This window comes from Cavia porcellus, unplaced genomic scaffold (assembly GCF_034190915.1).
Source record: "Cavia porcellus strain 051 isolate PalLab524CR breed Dunkin Hartley unplaced genomic scaffold, mCavPor4.1 scaffold_33, whole genome shotgun sequence".
Lineage (NCBI taxonomy): Eukaryota > Metazoa > Chordata > Mammalia > Rodentia > Caviidae > Cavia > Cavia porcellus.
In genome coordinates, this window is record NW_026947516.1 from 6,350,288 (window position 1) to 6,370,510 (window position 20,223).

Below are 20,223 nucleotides of genomic sequence, written 5' to 3' on the forward strand. Positions count from 1 at the left end.
CAGAAAAGAATTGCTTGTGACGCCTCAATTTTATTTCCATACAGTTCTCAAAGGTGATCCTACTTCACTTACCTTATTTAATGCTAACAATTTTTGTGTCTTAGAGAAATGTATCAACTCCAAGCCAATGAAAATTTGGTTGGGCTGGGGAGGTGTGGGAATGCTAAAGGATTTTTCTATATTAAAAAATTCGGATGAAACGAATTCATCTTGTTGTTTTGATGACTGTATTTTATTTGTAGGCTTAGTCTGGGGAATTTTTTAGAGTTTATTTTCATCTGTTTGGGACTAGGAAGAAAGTAGTGCTTCCTGCATGTCCCACAGTGTTGCTGCACAGGCAGTGGTCATTTGTTGTCGTTGTTGGTAGCTGGTTCAGATGTTTCTTTTGCCCTGGGCTTTCAGATCCATCCGCACCGCCAGCCCCAGCCAACCTTCGTCTTGCGAACTCCACCATCAACAGTGACGGGAGTGTGACGGTGACCATTGTTTGGGATTTCCCCAAGGAGCCAGACATCCCTGTGCATCACTACAAAGTGTTCTGGAGCTGGCCGGTCAGCAGCAAGTCACTTGTCCCCACGAAAAAGAAGCGGAGAAAGACCACTGATGGGGTAAGTAGGCGCCAAAGGGAAGCGTTGCCTGTCTTTGGAGGGTACCCGCGCTGAAGGCATTTGGCCTGATCCGTGACCTCTGCTGAGCTCAGGATGGATAACTATGGAACGCTGGTCTCTCAGTCTTTCTCTCTTTGGCATCCAGGCCACAAGTTCAAAGGTTTTGCTTTGCCAAATGCTCTTCCAACCTTGTGTTCCCTGCCCCAAGCAAAGGGGCTGGTGTAGCAAGCACGGCAACCTCTGAAACTGAGCCGAAATACGTCTTTTCTAAGTTGATCACCTCGGGGTGATCAGCTAGGGCTGTGGAAAGATGACTGATACACACAGACCAACTCATTTCTCATGCATATTTCAGGCAGAAGCAATTGAAATGAATCCCTAGACCTATTCTTCCCCAAATGGCAGCCCCAACTTTGACTCCAGAGATCAAAGGAACACTTGAAATGATCTCCATTTTAACTCTGTAGACAGAGAAAACGAGATAACGTGAAGTGTCCTTTATTTTGGGGGTTATTTTCCTTAAAAAGAAACTTTTAAGTGCCATTTTCAAGGCTTTTCAGTTTCTATCTGTGATCTAATCAGTGGGAAGAAAGCTTAGAAAATGTGGTTCTATGATGTCGCATCCACCATTGTGATGTCACAATTGGCAATTGTGATAGCATGAGATAATTTCAATGTCATGATGAGAATTGTGAGGTTTTAATTGTGAATTGTGATGTCACATTGGGGGTACAATAGGGCATTATAATGTCACCATAGGACATGGTAATGTCACAGCAGGAATAGGAAAAGAAAGGAAGGAAAAGGAAAGAAATATCAAACTAGCATCCAGTTTTGTGTGTGTGTGTAAATCAAGTATTAAAAGAAATAAATTTTAAAAATTACAATTCTTCCAATATTCCAATTATAATTTTGTGATGCTATAGTGGATGATTGTGGTGTCATGATGGGATATTTGATATCACAGTTGGGAATTTTGAAGTCACAGTGGGACAAAGTGTCAGCATAAAGGAACAACATGGGGTCATAATGGGGGCATTGTGAGATCATAATGAGTGCAATGTAAGATCACAATAGGTTAGTGTGAGGTAACAGTGAAAATTATGATGTCATGATGGGTTACTGTGGCATCATGATAGGACACTGTGTTGTCACAGTGGAGCATTGTCATGTCACAATGATACATCAAATGTTATGTCATAAATAATGTGATGTCACAAAATTTTACCATGATGTCTAATGGATGATTGTGGTGTTATGACAGGGAATTGCAAGGTCATAGCAGAACTGTGATGTCATGATGAGGTGTTGGGATATCACAATAGGACGTGTGAAGTCACAAGAAATCTTGACTATATCACAATGGGATATTATGATGGTACAGGTGGTATAGTGATGTCATAATGTGTCACTGCACTGTCACAATGAGGAATTGTGGTATTATAAATGTTGATCATGGTGCTATAAAGAGGGAAATGTGAGGTTGAAATAGAGGAATTGTGGGGTCACACTGGAAATGATGATGTCACAATGGGCTATGCTGGTGTCACAACAGGGCACCTTGAGGTTGCACTGGAGCATTATCCAGTGAAAAGCGAGCCTTGTGTTGCTATAATTGGGGACTGTGATGTCATACTTGGCACTTGTGATGTCACAGTGAGCAGTTGTGATATCACAAAGGAAAAATGTGTCATGACAGAGAATTGTGTGGTCATAATGGGGAATTGAGATGTAATGATGGGGGCATCATGATGTCAAAATAGGACAGGATGGTGTCACAATGGGATATTATAATGCCATAATGTGGAACTGTGATGTTATAACATGCCACTGTGATATCACTATGGGGAATTGTGTTGCCATAAAAGTAAATGCTATAATTGAGGCAAAATGAGGTCATAATGTGAGAGTTGCTTTGTCATAATGGGGAATTGACATGTTCCAACTGGGCATCATGAGGTCACTATATGGCATTATAGTACAACAATACAATATTGTGATACCACATTTGGGCACTGTGATGTCATAATGGGTTCTGGTGGTGTCACAGTGGGCAATTGTGATGTCACAAAGGGAAGTTGTAATGTCTTAATGAGAGTTGTAAGGTCACAATAGAGCATGTGAGCTCACAATAGGGCATTATGATGTCACAAAGGCATAGCATGATGCCATTTTGGCATCACCATTGTGATGTAACAAAGGAAAATTTGGAAGTCATGAGAATTGCAAGGTCTTAATGGTGAAATATGTCATGTTGGGAGTATGTGAGGTCACAATAGGGCATTATGATGTCACAATAGGACATGATAATGTCACAACAAGAATAGGAAGGAGAGGGAAGGGAAGGGAAGGGAAGGGAAAGGAGGGGAAGGAAAGGAAAGGAAAGGAAAGGAAAGGAAAGGAAAGGAAAGGAAAGGAAAGGAAAGGAATATCAAACTGGCATCCAGTTTTGTGTGTGTGTGAACCTAGTATTAAAAGAAATGAATAAAAAAATTACAGTTCTTCCAGTATCTTGAGACTGGAAAAGAATTCTGAAATGGCTAAAAAAGCAAGTGCTATATTCAAGTGAACACATAGGAATATGCTAGTGGAAACAAATTGAAACATGGATCTCATTACTCTAAATCCAGTACTTTTTCTATGTGTGAAGCTAAGTAGGGTGCCTTTGAACATCATCTAATTATAATTAAGGTAAAATTAGGTTTTGATGGGGTTCTAATGTTCAAAATAGAAATTATGAGCTAATGATGTGGATTTATGAAGTCAGAATAGGGAAGATTAAGGTCCTAATGAGGGCATTCTGCTGGCACAGCAGAGAATTGTCATGTCATAATGGGCACTGTTATGCTGTCATGGCGACCTTTGTCTCATTGTTGAGACAGAACACTTGATGTCCAAAATGAAGGAAAGAAAGGTTTATTTAAATTACAGTTTTTGAATGTTTCAGTCTATGCTCAACTGGCTCCAAGGCAGGGTTGTAATGCTGTGGGGCAGCCATTCATGAAGACCACAAGTGACAAGAGCAAAAAGGCAAAAGTGGAAGGGAGGCATGTCTCCTTCCTTCCCTTACATTGTATGCAGGTTACCTGCCCTTGGGCAGGTGCAGCACTCACACCACCAATCCCAGCGCTAGACAATGAACCAATCACTAATGCTAGACTCAGCTGCCTCCATGACTGAAAGAGGCTTTGGAAGAACACTTAAGCAAATCACAACAGATGCCATCATGGAATATTTTGCTATCACAGTGGGGAATTTTGAGGTCACAATGGGGCATAATGACAGCATAAAGGAGCTACATGGTCTCATAATGAGAACATTTGAGATCATAATAAGGGCAATGTGAGATCATAGTGGGGAATTGCAAGGTAACAGTGAAAATTATGTCATGATGGGGTACTGTGGTGTCACAATAGGGCATCATAAAGTCACAGTTGAGCAATGTCTTGTCACAATGATTCACTGTATTGCTATCATTGGGGCACTATGATGTCATAATGGACCCTTGTGGTGTCATAAAGGTTTATTGTGATGTCATAATGGATGATTATGATGTCATAATGGAGAATTGTGAGGTCATAATAGGAAATGGTTATGTCATGATGGGGTATCATGATGATACCATAATAGAATGTGTGAGGTCACAATAGGGAACAATGATGTCACAATGGAATATTGTGATGTCACATGTGGTACAGTGATGTCATAATGTGTCACCATGTTGTCACAATGTGGAATTGAAGCATCATAAAGATTGATTGTGGTGCTCTAATGATGGCAATGTGAACTTGTAATAGAGGAATTGTGGGTTACAGTGGATATTATGATGTCACAATGACCATGCTAGTTCCATATTAGGACACCATGTGATCACAATGGAGCTCTGTCCTATGACAATAGGGTACTGTGATGCTATCATTTTCACATTGTGATGCTACAGGTGGCCCTTGTGATGTCACAGTGGATAGTTGTGATGTCATAAAGGAAAATTGTGATGTCACAATAGAGAACTGTGTGGTCATAATGGGGAACTGAGGTGTCATGATGTTAAAATAGGGAATAGTGATGTCACAGTGGGATACTAAGATGCTATAATGCAGTACTGTGATGTCATAATGGGCCACTGTGATGTTACAATGGGGAATTGTGATGTCATAAGATTTGCTTGCAGTACTATAATGGGGGCAACATGAGGTCATAATGGGGAAATATGAGGTTCTGACTGAGCATTACAAGGTTGCAATACTGCATTATGGCACAACAGTAGAATATTGTGATGTAATATGACAATGGGGCACTGTGATGTCATACTCATTCTTTGTGATGTCACAATAGGTAATTGTGATGTCATGTAGGAAAATTATGATGTCACAGTGGAATTGTGATGTCATGATATGGTCATATGAGGTCACAATTGGTCATTATGATGTCACAAAGGGACAGTATGATGGGGTACTGTGATGCTAATATGGGGCATTGTGATGTAAGAGTGGACAATTGTCATGTCATAAAGAAAGTTGTGGTGTCATAAATGAAAATTGTGATGCCATAATTGGGAATTGTGAGATCACAGTGGGGAATTCTGATGTCACAATGAGAGTATGTGAGATCACCATAGGGCATTATGATGTCACAATAGGGCATGGTGATGTCACAATGGGTTATTATGATGCTGTAATGTGGTACCATGATCATAACAGGTCACTGTGGTGTCACAATGGGGAACTGTGATGTCATAAAGGTTGGTTGTTCTGCTATAATAGAGGCAATGTGAGATCATAATGGGGAAATTGTAGGTCCATAATGGAGAATTGTGATGTTCCAACAGGGCATCTTGAGGTCACAAAATGACATTATGGTCTGACAGTAGACCACTGTGATGTTACAATGTGGCACTGTGATATCACAGTGGGCCATAATAATATCATATTGGGGATTGTGAGGTCATAGTGTCACAATGGAGCACTGCGCTGTCCTAGTGTGTTGTCACAACAGATAATTGCGATGTCAGAAAGGAAAATTTTGATTCACAGTGTAATTGTGATGTCATGATATGGTCACATGAGGTCACAATTCGTAATGGAAATTGTGAGGTCTTATTGGGGAATTGTGACATCATGGTGAAGGCATATAAAGTCAGAAAAGAACATTATGATGTCACAGTGGGATATAATGACTTAACATGACACTGTGATATAATGTGTCACTGTGGTGTCACAATGGACAATTGTGATGTTGTAATTGGGAATTATGAGGTCATACTCAGAAAATATGATGTCACAATGAAGAACTGTGTGGTCATAATGGGGAATTGGGGTGTCATGATGTCAAAATAGGGAATAGTGATGTCACAGTAGGATATTAAGATGTGGGGACATGTGAGGTCACAATAGGGCATTTTGATTTGCAATACTATATTAGAATGTCATAACGTGGTACTATAATGTCATAAAATGCCATTGTGATGTCACAATGGGGAACTGTGATGTCATAAAGATTGATTGTGGTGCTATAATGGGTCTCATGAGGTCATAATGGTAGAATTTCATAATGGGGAATTATGAGGTTCCAACTGGTTATCCTGAGATCACAATAGTGAATTACAGTATCATAATAATGCACTGTGTTGTCATAATTAGGCATTGTGATATCATGTTATGTTATTGTGATGTCCTGATGGGCCATTGTAATATCATAAAGGTTGTTTGTGATGCCATTAATGAGGACCTTCTGAGGTCATAATGGGGGCATTGTGTGTCACAGGAAAGCGTTGTGAGATTACAGTAGGGCAGTATGAGGTCACAATAGGGCATTATGAGTTTATAATAGAGCATACTGCTGTCACAATGGGACATTGTAATTTCATAGTATGTCATTGTGATATCACAGTGGGGTACTGTGATTTCATAATATGTCATTGTGATGTCATAGGGGTATTGTTGGGGTCACAATGGCATTGTTATGTCATAACAGAAAACTCTCTTATCATAATGGATCCTTGTGATGTCATAATTGGTAATTATGAGATCAAACAAGGGTATTGAAATTTGATAATAGGGCATTGGGACAACAAAATGGGGCACTTTGAGATCAGTATGGGCTAATGTCATAGCGCAGGTATAATCACATCATAATGGGGCATTTTTTTGGTCAAGACAATAGGAATTCACAGAGTCACATGGATGAGTGTGATGCTATAGTGGGACATTTTGATGTTATAAAGGATGATTATGATGTCATAATGGGGTCAATATAGAATTATGATGTCAAAGTGAGGCTTTATGATGTCACAATAGGGCAATATGTGGTCACAATGGGGCACTGTCACATCATTATGTTACATTGTGAGGTCACAACAAGCCATTATGAAGTCACAAATGGTACTGTGGAGTTATACTGGGCCACTGTGATATCTTAATGGGTATGACACAGTCCTGATGGAGTATACTGAGGTCATAATGAAGTAAATTTGTGTTCTTGATGGGGGATTATGAGGTCATAAATGGGCATGATCTGGTCATAGTGGGATCAGAATAGGTCATGTTTGGATAATATGTATGAGGTTGCTGTGTATTATTACAATGGCATAATCATGTATCAGGAGAATATACTTGGCTTGTAAGAGATTATAATGGCCTGAAGGCACAGAGGGGTATCATGGTAACCTCGTGGAGTATTGAGGGTATGGTGGGGTATTTTGTGGTCATAACTGGTAATTTTAGGTCATAATGTAATAGTGCAAAGCCATAATATGGCATGATGAGGGTATAATGCAGTCTTGTGTGATCATAACTGGTGTTTGTAGGTCATAATGCAACAGTATGAAGTCATAGTATGGTATTATGAGGGTACAATTGGTATTTGTAGGTCATAATGTGAGAATACAAAGGCATAATGTGATATTATATGGCCATAAGGGAGTATTAATGAGCTTGCAGTGGGGTGTCATGAGCTAATAATGGGGTATACTGAGGTCATAAGGGGGCACATTTTCATCATAAAGGACAATCATGAGGTCATAATGAGGTACACATTATACGTGCCAAATGGAGTAAAATGAGAGCAGAATGGATTTTTGCATGGTAATAATGGGGTACTATGGAGTCATAATGGGGGTTTTAGTTGGAAAGAACCATTAGGTCATGCAGATGTGGGAACTGTCCAATCCTCAGACATTAAAGTCATTCCTGAGCTAGAAGTTGGTGAGCTTTCTGGTCAGTTAGAAGACTTGCCAGGAGGGCGATAGGCACAGAGGTGTCGATGGTCACGGGTCTGAGTACCTCCTTTCTTTTCTAGCTTCAGAACTCTGTGACCCTGGACCGACTTCAGCCAGACTGCGACTACACGGTGGAACTCCAGGCCATCACTTACTGGGGACAGACCCGCCTCAAGAGTACCAAGGTGTCTCTGCACTTCACATCCACGCGCACTGCCAACAGTAAGTGACCCAGCCCTGTTTCTCATGCCCACTGTCAAAGCGAGGCAGGCAGCATGAGAATCAGTTTTGTTTGGCATCACTGCTTGATTCATCTCACAGACAGGGTAGTATGATCGTTGACCCAAGGGACCCTCGATGGAAGGGTTGTCCCATAGGATGAATTACATTTAGTGACACCACAGTCATCTTCGTTTGCATAAGTACATTGCACAGTGTACACACAATGACAAAAACACCTTGAGATGCATTTCTCTGAGTACATCCCATTACCAGGCAGCTGTGGATGGCATAGCCTTTGAACTACAATATACAAAATAATTCTTCCTTTGAATACCTGTTTTTGGATGCTTATCTCTTGGTGGGATATTTTGGTATTTGAAAGCAACCTTACAAGGCACCAGCTGAGGGTTGTGGGTTTAATCACCAGTGGAGGGGAGAGAGAGAGAGAGAGAGAGAGAGAGAGAGAAAGAGAGAAAGAGAGAGAGAGAGAGAGAGAGAAAGAGAGAGAGAGAGAGAGAGAGAGAGAGAGAGAGAGACTTATCATGCCTTAGTTTACCAAATCCACTCTCTTTACATGGACATGATTCCTGCTTCTTGTTCACCCATGTATGTGTTTTAAGGAGCTTGTACACAGTTAATCTGTTATAAACTGTTATTTCCTCTCCTAAAAGTGTGGCTGGCCTGTTTTCTTTGGGATTCCACAGTGGTCACAGCCCCTGCTTGGAAAGCTACTACACTGCTCCATTGAGTCGTTATAAATCGCTCCCACATTGGTTTTCCTTGTTTGTATTTTGTTTACTATGAACTGAGCAAAACAAGAGGGGAGTTTTGTGTGACTCTTGTGGCCGAGCTGGAAAACAGGTTGCTCGCCCTTGGTAGCTTTGTGCAAAGCCGGGACTCACTGGAACTGCTTCACAGAGGTATTCCGTGAGGTTTCAGAGAACTGTGGCACAGGAAGAGGGAGAGAAAGAGGGGGTGTGGGGGACAGGGACCCTTGTCTCTGGTGCCCTGGGGATGTGGCTTCATTACACAGCAGAACCCTGCCGTCAATCTGCCTTTACTCATGGCAGTGAGCCTTGTTCCAAAGAGGACAAGAGCGCTTTTTGTTTGAATTCAGGGGAAAAAAAAAAAAAAAAAAAACAAAAAAACAATTCTCTCGCTCTTCAGAAGTGGATTTACTGATTGCTCATAATTATCTACTACCACCTGGGGCACAGGTAGGTGCCAAATGAGCTGGTTTGTTTGAAACGATGCTTGCAAGAAGCATCAGAGACACAGTGCCCTACCTGTTTAAGAAATTGTCTCTCTAGAGATTAAACCAGTGTGAAGTGACCAATTATGTTTGGGTTGAGATGTAATGTAACATTTACCTAAAGCACTATGGAGAACTATTTTTACATGTTTAGGACCTTCAGTTTATGATGTGGTCATCTATTTATTCATCACATTGAAACTATAGATCTATGAATTGTGACAGTACCATACCTGATGTTGGATATATACATGCTGTGTAATATATGCTAGATGGATGCAGTGTATGCACATCATATTGTGTATATGTCTGATAGTTTTCTGTAGCCAACGTGTACATATCTGGGCACACGCACATATATATATGTATGCAAACAAGAGTGGCTTCAGTATCCATGCAAGATTCGTTCTGGCCCCAACACCTCACAGATACCAAGGTCTTAGGCTTCTCAAGTTCCTGAAATAAAGTGGCATAGTATTTGCCTACATCCTATGCACATCCTCCAGTTTAAGCATTATCTAGTATGACTTAAAATGCCTAAGTGAGTGTTTTTTCTGAGCAGTTTTATGTCATTTGTTTAGAGAAAAATGATGAAAAGTACAGATGCTTTTGTCTCTCTCTCTTTTTTTTTTTTTTTTAAGTCCTGGGGCGCAGACCCAGGGTTGTGCGACCAACGAATCACACCCTTGGCTCTTTTTCACTTTTTACTTTGGGCCAAAGTCTCACTAACTTGTTCAGGCTGGCCTTCAACTTGCAATCCTTTGAGTAGCTAGGATTACAGACATGTACCACCATGCCTGAATTCTCCCCAGTTTGTTTGACCCATGTTGGTTGAATCCATGGAAATTGATTGCATAAATCGGAAGACTTGACTATACATAGAAATAAGCACACACACACACATACATACATACATACATGCATATATGTTTCTTTGTGTACATTTCCCACCAGTGCTATATCTTCACCTTTGCCTGAGAAATGCTCAGACCAAAGGCCCAGAACTTGTTCTTCATTTTCCTTTTTTCATTTTCTCTAGAAATCCAATCCTACTGGAAGCTCTGTGTCTCAAGATTTAAGTTACATGTAGGATCTGTGTGGTTCTCTCCCTTGTTCAAACCATGCCTATCTCTCTCGACTACATTTGAAAGAGTCTCCTAATTTACATTCTTGTTTCTACGATTCCTTAAATTAATTCTGCATTATTCAGATAGCAGAGAAAGTGTTCTTCAGAGAACACTAGCAGCAGAGTACAGATTTCTTCCTTTTCTGAGTTCTACTCTCAAGAAAATCACACACTTTTTTTTTTTTTTTCGTTTTTATCGGTACCAGTGATCGAACTCAGGACTGCCTGCTTGCAAGGCAGGTGCTTATGCTGCTGAGCTAAATCCCCAGCCCCCACACACTTTTCTTTTTCACTTCTCCTTCAACCTCAGCCTTTCCTGCTGTTCTCCTTATTCTTCCCCAGCACCCAAATCTGTTAAATCTCTGCTTCCTCTAAGACCTTTATTTTTCTACTGATGGTGGGGGTTTCATCTATAATGTGATATAAGTATGTGTCTTTAGATTCCCCTGGTCCTTCTGATAAACAACATTCCTTCCTTGTTAGCAACTGGTGTGGGATTGCAGACTCCCATAATTTAATATCTGTGTGTTCCCAGAACCAAGAACAGATTCCAACCTCAACTTGTCATTGTTGAGGTTACATCATCGGGAGTCTGGTCCCTATCCAGCCCACAAACGAAACTTTCACGGAACCCTGGTTATGCACGGCACTTGGAATACTCTCCCGCTCTCCCTGGGGCATTTCCGTGTGGTCTCGCAAGATTGATTGCAACCCTTTTTCTCTCCCTCTAAGCCATATTTTACAGTCTGGTTGTCTTAGTTACTTGTTTCTCATTGCTGAGACAAAATAGCTGCTGCTCAAAATTAGGGAAGGAAAGGTTTATTTCTTACAGTTTTTTAGAGGTTTCAGTCCATACTCAGTTGGCTCCAAGCAGCAGTGTGGATCTTTCACAGCAAGCACGAATCGGGAAGAGAGAGAGACATACACACCTTCTTCCAGCCAGTACATTAAGTATGTGTTTGACCCCTGGGCAGGTGTAGCATTCACACCACCAATCTGACCACTAGACAATGAAGCAATCACAAACACTAGATTCAGCCACATCCATGATTGCATGAGGCTTGAGGGGGCCACTAACATAAACCATGCCACTGGTTCTATACCATCTTCTTTGAATAAGCCAAGCCCCCTATGTGTAAAACATATGTGCCCTTTTACCTGTGTATCTCCTCCATCATTCCTTTTGCAAATGGCAGACTTCTCTGTGATTCTAGGCTGTGCTTTCTCAACTCAGACCCCTGCCAACCCTGAAGCAGAAGCTTTGCTTCAGTTAAAGAGCATGGACCATCTCTCTCTGGCTGTCCACAGCATCCATCAAGCTCTTTGGCATATAATCATGAGACTCTTATGAGATATCATGGGATATTTATGAAACCAAAGGACTCAACTATCCCTTTCCTCGCCTTTTGCTTCAGCTTACTACAATAGATCTGCTTGGTTTCCATTTCAAAAGCACACCTTTCTTCCATTCCAGCCACTTTTCTCCTTCCTATGTTTCTCACAAGACCTTGCACTCTATTTTCCAGTTTCATTTTTTCCACCACCAAAGCTGCTCCTGCTCAATTTTAAACAGGATGGGTGCTTTCCTAATTTTATTGACCCTGGCTCTCATCTTTGAATAACTGTACTCTTCTCTTTGCTACTCCTTGATCCTTTTATGTTGGCCTCTGTCTTGGTTACTTTTCTGTCATTGCTGGGACAAAATACTCAACACCCAAAATTAAAGAAGTAAAAGTTTGTTTAGCTTATAGTTTTTGGAAGTTTCAGTCCATAATCAGCTGGCTGCAAGGAAGGGTGGTGTGGCACGGGGGCAATACTTCAAGGCAGCAGCCAGAGAAAATGGGGAAAAACAAGTCTCTTATCTTTCCTTATATTGTACACAGGCCACCCACCTGCCTCTGGGGCAGGAATAGCCCTCACAAAATCTCCTTGCCCTCCTCTTGCACATCCTCATCCCTAATGATCCTGGCTCCCTGCTGAGTCTCTCAGTTAAACTGCTAAACTGCTCAAATTGACACAATGTATCAATCATAAGATACTCCCAGAGGGTCTGATGCTTCTCATACCTCTTCTTGGATCTACCCGTGGAATGTTCCTTCATTCAACTCATAGATGCTGGGTGCTTTCCAGAATTCCACCTTGTCTGCTAGGATGGTTTCAGTAACTTTCTTGTCATGGATCCTCCCCAGTGACTCATGTGTGTAGCCCTGACTTCTCCACAAATACATACTTTGTCATTGTCTGAATGTCGTACAGGTGCCTCTACCTCAGCATGTTCCGAACTGAACTCCCCCTGCCACTAACAAAACCAGACATTCCCTTGCATTTCTTGAACCTGTAGATGCAAATACTGAAGAGAAACTTGAGAGTCTTTCTTCGCCTACTGCTGTGTACTTTATTTAGTTCATCTCTTGTTCCAGCAGATCTTTAAGCTCTACAAATTTCCGGAATCTTAGAAGAGTATAGTAAGAATTTGTGTCAGTTAGCTTTCCATCACTTTAAGAAGATACCTGAGATAATCAACTCATAAAAAGAAAAGGTTTACTTTCACTTACAGTGTTGGAAGCTCTAGTTCCTGGTCAGTGGGCCTGCTAATTTTCAGTCTGAATAGGCAACACATTATTGTAGAAGGGCATGATGGAACAAAGCCACTTACTGCTTGACAAGGGAACAAAGGCGCAAGAAGTAGTATCATAGCCCCAATAATCCAAAGACCTCTCACTGGATCACACCTCTTAAGGGACCTGTCACCTCCTAATGGACCACAGCCTGTTCCATGTCTGCCTTTGGGGAAACATTCCAGATTCATATTATAGTAGAATCAAATTTATACTTGCTTTCCAAATGAATGTAACTTTCTTCATCTAATTACCAATTTTATAGTCCATTCTACGGTTTCCTAATGATTTCAATGGATCGATCTGACCTGGAAGTAAATATCAAAGATGGAGAGAAAAAGAAGGATAATCTCGTCTTCCAGCAACCAGAGTTATTCATCTTTTTCAGGGTGTTGGCATAATTTCACCATATTCCCCAGGAATTTGTGTTTTTGTTTGGTTAACTGTGCAAGAGGAACTCTAAAGACAGTTTTCTTCCAGGTGGGAAGACCCTAGAAGTATGCAAATTAAATAAATTTACACCAGTTATCTCATAGTCATGACAAACAGATACAGTACATGTTTGCATCTGAGAGGTTACCTTCTTAAACAATCATCTTTGAGAACTAGACAGTGTCTTACTCATCCAATCATAGTTGGTTCGTCAATGATCATTTTTTTGGTTAGGACTGATACAGATTTAGAAAAGTATAGAAGAATATTTTTTAAAAAGTAATCCACAGTATATGCACTAACACACATTGCTTGGCCTCAGGCTACGTTACAGAAGAAAATGGCTTTACAACAGATTACATAGGATATAGAGCTAAATGTTTGTCAGGCTTGTATATCCCAGAGTTGATATATAATCCCATAAACACTAGTGTATGATTTTACAAGAACACTTTATATTTTATCATGAACCAGCTACAAGTAAAGAATAATTACAACTTTATACTATAAGCAAGGGAGATTATGTTTTATAGGAGTTGGAGCAGTAAATGTCAGCATATAAATTACTTTTTGAGTTATATCTTCCCTGGTCGGCAGGCTACTAGGTGTTTTAATGATAAATATTTATATGTAAGCAGAGGCTGAATGTTCATGAAATTTTTATAAAAGGGTCCCTTGAAGGAAGTCGAGCATAATAGCACTGTCTTTAATGGAAAAGTAACTTGTCTTTTGGAGGCAGAAAGAATATTTCTGATATTGACAGGTCCCAAATGTTTTATGGTTGCCTTCCAGAACTAGAATGTTCTTTTAACTCTTTAAAATATGAAGTTAAGAGAAAATACTGTAAATATTTTGATCTATAAAATTAAACAAGACTCGGATTTTAAAAACAAAAATGGTATATATGCATACATATATACATATTTATATAGTGATATTTCAGCTCATTAACTTAATTCTTCCTATTGTTCTGCTTATAAAGCTAATTGGACAAGAACCAAATTAAATTTCTCCATAAAATTGACCCAATCTTTGAAATATAAATCTATGAATCTATGTGTGTGTGATTCTCTTAACATTTGTGACTACCATAAATAGAATTTAAAGAAGACTTCATGTCCTTTCAGAATGGAGTAGATAATGAATTTATTATGTACAAACATTCAGCTCTATATCCTATGTAATCTGTTGTAAACGTTTATTCCATTTTTGTTTATTTCTCAAAGTGCAAGAGGTGTCCTCACAAAATCAGAGACACAACCTGACAGTGTGAGTTGCTATAATTTTGGGTGGTGTGATAGTCATGGTTTACAAGGGAATAAATTTAACATAAGACACATAATTTATAGGATTATTTTATATATTTACCCAAAAAGTCATGCAGAAGTGCACAAGAGATCTGCCCACAGAATCTAGCTGAAATTCTGGACCCCACGACAGTGTCTCATGCAAGTTTGCATCAAGGATCTGTACTGGGAAGGCCCAAAGGCCAGTGGTGGAAGCTAGAAAGTCTGTGCCAGTGGAATGAAGGATCTGTGCCAGCAGGCTGAAGGATCTGCACTGGAGCCAGGAAATGGCCAAGGTATAGACCAGAGCTCCCTCGAAGAGATCCACAGCCATCCTCAGCAACAGCAAGGCCCTGAGGTTCTCCAAGGATGAGAACATCTGAGTTCAAATGAGGAAAACGAGCAGGACAAGCTTCTGCAGGAGAATCAACAGTTCATCATCTTCCTTTCTAGTTCTTTTATGCTGTTCACACCAATCCTCAGGTGGGCCTTCCACACCCAGCACCAAGCTGATTCAGTTCAGCTGGGTGTCAAAAGTTGACCATTAGGTAACACACCGCAGATGAATTTCCATTTGAATAATTTCAGAAGAGAACAGTGGATCAGTCTTGAGATACACAGAAATATGTTCCTACCTCTCTAATGAAAAATTCAAATTTGCATAAGATTTAAAAGCAAATGGGGAGACAAAATTCACACATAAGTGAAATAGTATTTTCACGTCCATCTTAGGTAAATTTTCAATATCAGAGATTACTGAAGAAATTAGACATACTAATGAATGTGTGAACATCTTAGGTCTTTCATTCAACTTCTGGTGTAACTTCTTAAAGTCAATAATGATGCCAAGAGAGGAGATGAATTTTAGCCTTCAGCCCTATGAATTTTCTGTCTCCTATTTTTACCTCCTCCCTCTGAGTTCTGAGCTCATTGATACTAGCTCTCAAAAGTACTGTCCTTCCTAATTAATGTTTCTAACCTTTCCAAGCATTGATTTGAGCTCCTTCAGCAAAAATATTATAAGTAAGTTGCTGATGCATCTCAGTATTGATTGCCTTTTAATCATATCTGTGAGGTGAGATAGTAGGCATTTGAGTATAAGGAAAAATTAACAGTTGATATGAAGCCTTTTCTGGGACCCCAACTTTCTTTTAAGGGTCCTACCTTCCCCCATGCTGAGAGTATTTTCTCTATTCATCTGCATCTTTCCATCATCCTCCACTTTTCCAAGAACGTGACTCTCGTAACTTCGTTAGAAAACGTTCATAACATATTTAATGTAACTCTCATGATAAAATTGGAAATTTAGAAAGCAGAAAAATCATGCATTGAAGAGCAGGATTTTCTTTGTGTGTTCAGTGTCTAAATTCAGAACATGAGAGGCTTGGGAATTTTTTGATATCCTCATTATGAAAGCATATGAGTTGAATCTCTATAAAGACTCAGTACATGGCAAGGGAAAGATATACTTGACACAGAACAGCTCTGGAATTAAATATCAACTTCCCTCCTGTTATATGGGGTGAAACTGGACATGATCCTTAATATTTTTGAGTGCTGGATATTTTTTTGCATGTAGTATATATTAAGTCCATTTTCTCAAGGTTCTATGGTGTGCTACAGCTAGCAGAAACACCAAAATGATACCCAGGATTTGGAGGTCGATTTATGTAACATTGGATGGCCACTGACAGGGCATCAATTGTCCCTGAAAACATCAGGCCCTGAAGTCTTAGGGAGGGAGGTTTATGTGGGGTTGCAAACCTGAAGTAGAATACTTGGCTATCTTCGATTGGTTCTTGCAACATGTATCATAGTGACCAGGCGTTTGTAAAAGACAAAAGCAACTGGAACTGGAACAGGAACCATCACCTGGGCAACTGAAGTACACTGGGTGGGGGAGCATTTTCTGCGACATACCCCCTCCCACTTTAGTTTCCCTAGCAAATCTTTGCTGAGCACATTATTTGTGATCATTTGAGACAAGACCCAATCAGAATCTGTAAAATTAGGGCTGTCAGTGATCCTAGAAGAGTCCTAGGCAAGGTCTCCAAGGATGGAACAGTTTTATTGTTATTATTGGGTCTCTCTATAAGTTGCTTTTAGGAAGAGATATAATTTAGGCATGTCCTGTAACATTTCTCTGGCAAGGGAGTGAGGGAGTTTATCTGATCTAGCAGAGTGTCTAATGTGTTGTGGCCACTCATGGTCAAGTGTCTGAATGATTGTTCTGTTCTCGGGAGACAACAGTTCATAAGGCAAAACTTTCACCTGTCAGGGGAATATGAAAGCAAGGACCAGGATAAGCAGCCTGCAAAGGCACAAAACTCAAGGGGAATCAATTTGGAGCAATACTGTAAATAATATCCTCTGGGGTTAGCTGTGCTTGGACTCCTCGGCATCTGGAGCGATCGGAGCAGGGCTTTGAATGCATTGTCTCTTGAGAGTAAGCCCTCAAGGAGCTGTCCAAATAAGCTCTCCAGCAGATCTAAGGCTGAATTTCTAAAACTTTAAGAGCTGTTAATATATGCCTGAGTTACATTTGTGTGCAGGAATGTCTGTGTGGATAGCTGGTCTTTTAGCTAAACTTTACGGAGCTGGTTACAAGCTATTCCTGTAGGGCTATGTTTTATTCCTTTATCTTTTTTAGAGCTGTGTGGCCTATATGTGTTGAATAGTTCTGCCAGTTTCAAGTTATCTCTGCTACAAATGCAGGACCATTGTCACTGCCTATAGTCAAAGATAGGCTATATCTAGGGGTGATTTTTCACAGGAACTTACACACTTTTGTTACCCCCTCAGCTTGGGTAGGGAATGCCTGAGGTCAGCCTAAGCAGATGCATATAAGCACCAACAGATATCTATGGATGGAAGTTGGTATCTGTGACACAGGCACTGAAACCTGAGCTGGTTGCAGGGATACAAGTGCCAGTGATGCAGCTTGAGCATGTAGAACAAACAGTAGAGGCAGGTCGGGCTCTGATCTTCTGAGAGTACTACATAAAGTTTTTCTGGCTGGGATTGATTTTTTTCGGATGAATATCTAGAGGGGACTTAGGAATGCAGGTTTGGTGTCCTTGGTGGCAGGTTTCCAAACAGCAGCAAGAAGCAGTTTACTGTGTAGACCATCCCTGCAGGAGAGCTTTGACCAAGGTGACCACGGCATATGTGGCCTATATAAAGTCCATGTCTAACAGAGCTTCTTCCAACCATAAACAGGGTATGCTCAGCATCTGACAGAGGGTTTATCCTGTACAGCATGTGACACCTAGACAGTTAGGCCTTGGCCTAAGGTGAGCTTGTCAGCTTTCTTGATCAGTAGGACAGTGTCTATTAGAGCATGAAGGCAAAGTGGGGGGCAGCCCTTAATGACTGGATCAGCAGTTGCACATATAGGTCAATGGGAGCTCCCAGGAGCTGATAGTCTCAGTAAGCATCATTGCTTTTGTGACCTCAAGGATTCAGATTCTATAGAAGCCAGCAGCTCCAGGAAATTGGTGATGTTTTTCTTTTTCTTATAACCGGTTTCTACCATATATTGCAGTAGAACTTTTGTGCCTTTCCAAGAGACAGCTTGGATGTCAGTAATCAGAAGCGGAGTGATATTTTGTGCTGGGAAACAAGAGAAGTCAGCTTTGAGGGCTTCTCCAAAGAGGATAAACATGTTTTTAAAACTCTGGGAGTTTGAGTCCAGGTCAGTTAATCTTGGAGTCCGGAACTGAGGTCTTTACAAAGAGGGGCTAGCTGGTAGAAGCTAACCAAAGGCAGAAGAAGGCATTCTTTAGGTCCAGTCAGTGTACCAGCAGGCTACAGGTGACAGAAGACTGAGGCACTGTATACGGAGGACAATTGTAGCAGCATTGACAGCTTTGAGATCTTAAGGTGTCTTTACAGGTAGGCGAGGTATATTTTAGCAATTTGATTATCTATACTGTTTGCTCAGAGGACTGTGACAGACCTGAAAGGAACAGAGAAGTTGTCCTGGAGAGAAGATGCTAATGGCTTGGCTAAATCTGTTGTCAGGGCCTCCCTAAAATTACTCAGAGAGATCCGAAACTCTTGTGGCATTTGAATAACAGTGCAAAACAGGATGTGGCTTGGGAACTGCAAAATGCAAGGTGATGGCTGCATAGTTGATAGGACAGGGAGACCTTAATGTAATTGACAGTCTATCAGTCTGATGCATGACTAGATGCCTGACTGTGCTTCCTGTGACATCTAACAGCAATGAGGGTCTAAGGGAGGCAGCATGATGATGGCCAGACCCAGGGGCAATTCTTTAGTCTATGCCTTTGGGAGGAGAGTTTTCAGAGTTTCAGGACTGTGGTTATCTGCTTCAGGCCAAGGCAGGCAAAATCTTCTTCATGGAGAACATTCAGAGTTGAATGTGCAGGGTTAAAAGAGAGGGAGCTTGACTGGCTTGGTGCAAAGGAGATGGTAGCTTCTAACTTGAAGAGGAAGTCTTTTCCTAGAAGCAGTATGGAGGCTGGCTTATGCAGGAATTGTCCTCGGGTTGTCTCTTGCTTCTCTTATAAGAGTGTACCTAGCAGAGAGGCAAGAGGCAAGAGTCCTAGTTGCCTTGATGATAGTAGTATGGGCTCCTTGTAGCCCAGGTGAAGAAAGGAGCCCATCACACTGATAAAAGCATTGTAACCTGAATGGGTATTTATTTTTTGGTGTTCATAGTCCTTATAGCAAGCATCTGGGAAATAACAGTAACTTTTGATGTATCAAGAAGTGGAATGACTTTTGAGAAAGGCCGTGGGAATTCATTTGTCAGGGCTGACAGTCCAGATTTTCCTCAGTCAAAATGTGAACTCAGAAGGAATTCCTGACAGTCATCTCTAATGGGCATTAAATGATGCTGTCTGACCAGGACAGAATCAGAAGGCTTTAGAAAGAGGGCCTGTGTGGCCAAATGCAGGCAATATCTAGCTAGAATTGGTTCAGTTGGCTTGAAGTAGATGGGTTGGGAGCGGAAAGTGAAGCTGTAGATGTTAACAGCAACTGTAGTGGCTGACGAGGGTGCCACGGTGGAATTTTTAGGAAAAATGGGCGTCTTTCTCCTTTTATTTTTCCTCTGAGATGCAGAGAGCAGTATGGCTTCATTTTAAACTCTGTAAAAGCTCTTTTCCATGAAAGCAGGGACTGTGGACTTTGACTAATTAATTCCCATGTCTTACTTCCCCTGTGTGTGTTTTATACCCTTGAATCATGACACAACAGACAAAGGGTGGATGCTCTCAATGAGCGAGAAAGAGAGACTGATAAGATTATATCCAAAAGATTAGAAGTATAAAACAAAAGAGGCCTTTATTCTGAGAACATGGAGAGAGAAAACCAAAACCCCTGACTACTGGAGTCCAGCTTTCTCTCTGGCAGACACGTGGCGGGGGGGGGGGGTACGTAAGTAGCCGCGGTTTGGGGTGGAACCTAAGGAGGCATCAGGGATGCATGGGTAGC

At 40.9% G+C, this 20,223-nt stretch overlaps 1 protein-coding gene across 3 annotated transcripts in view; it reads left to right on the top strand.

Moving 5' to 3' along the window:
* Positions 1-20,223, top strand: part of Anos1 (anosmin 1) — a 212,665-nt gene that overhangs the window by 169,904 nt on the left and 22,538 nt on the right. For all 3 annotated transcript variants that reach the window (XM_063243026.1, XM_063243024.1, XM_063243025.1), the window contains exons 7-8: positions 403-608; positions 7,905-8,046. In XM_063243026.1, the coding sequence (XP_063099096.1) occupies positions 403-608; positions 7,905-8,046 (348 nt within the window). The remainder of the gene's footprint in view (positions 1-402; positions 609-7,904; positions 8,047-20,223) is intronic.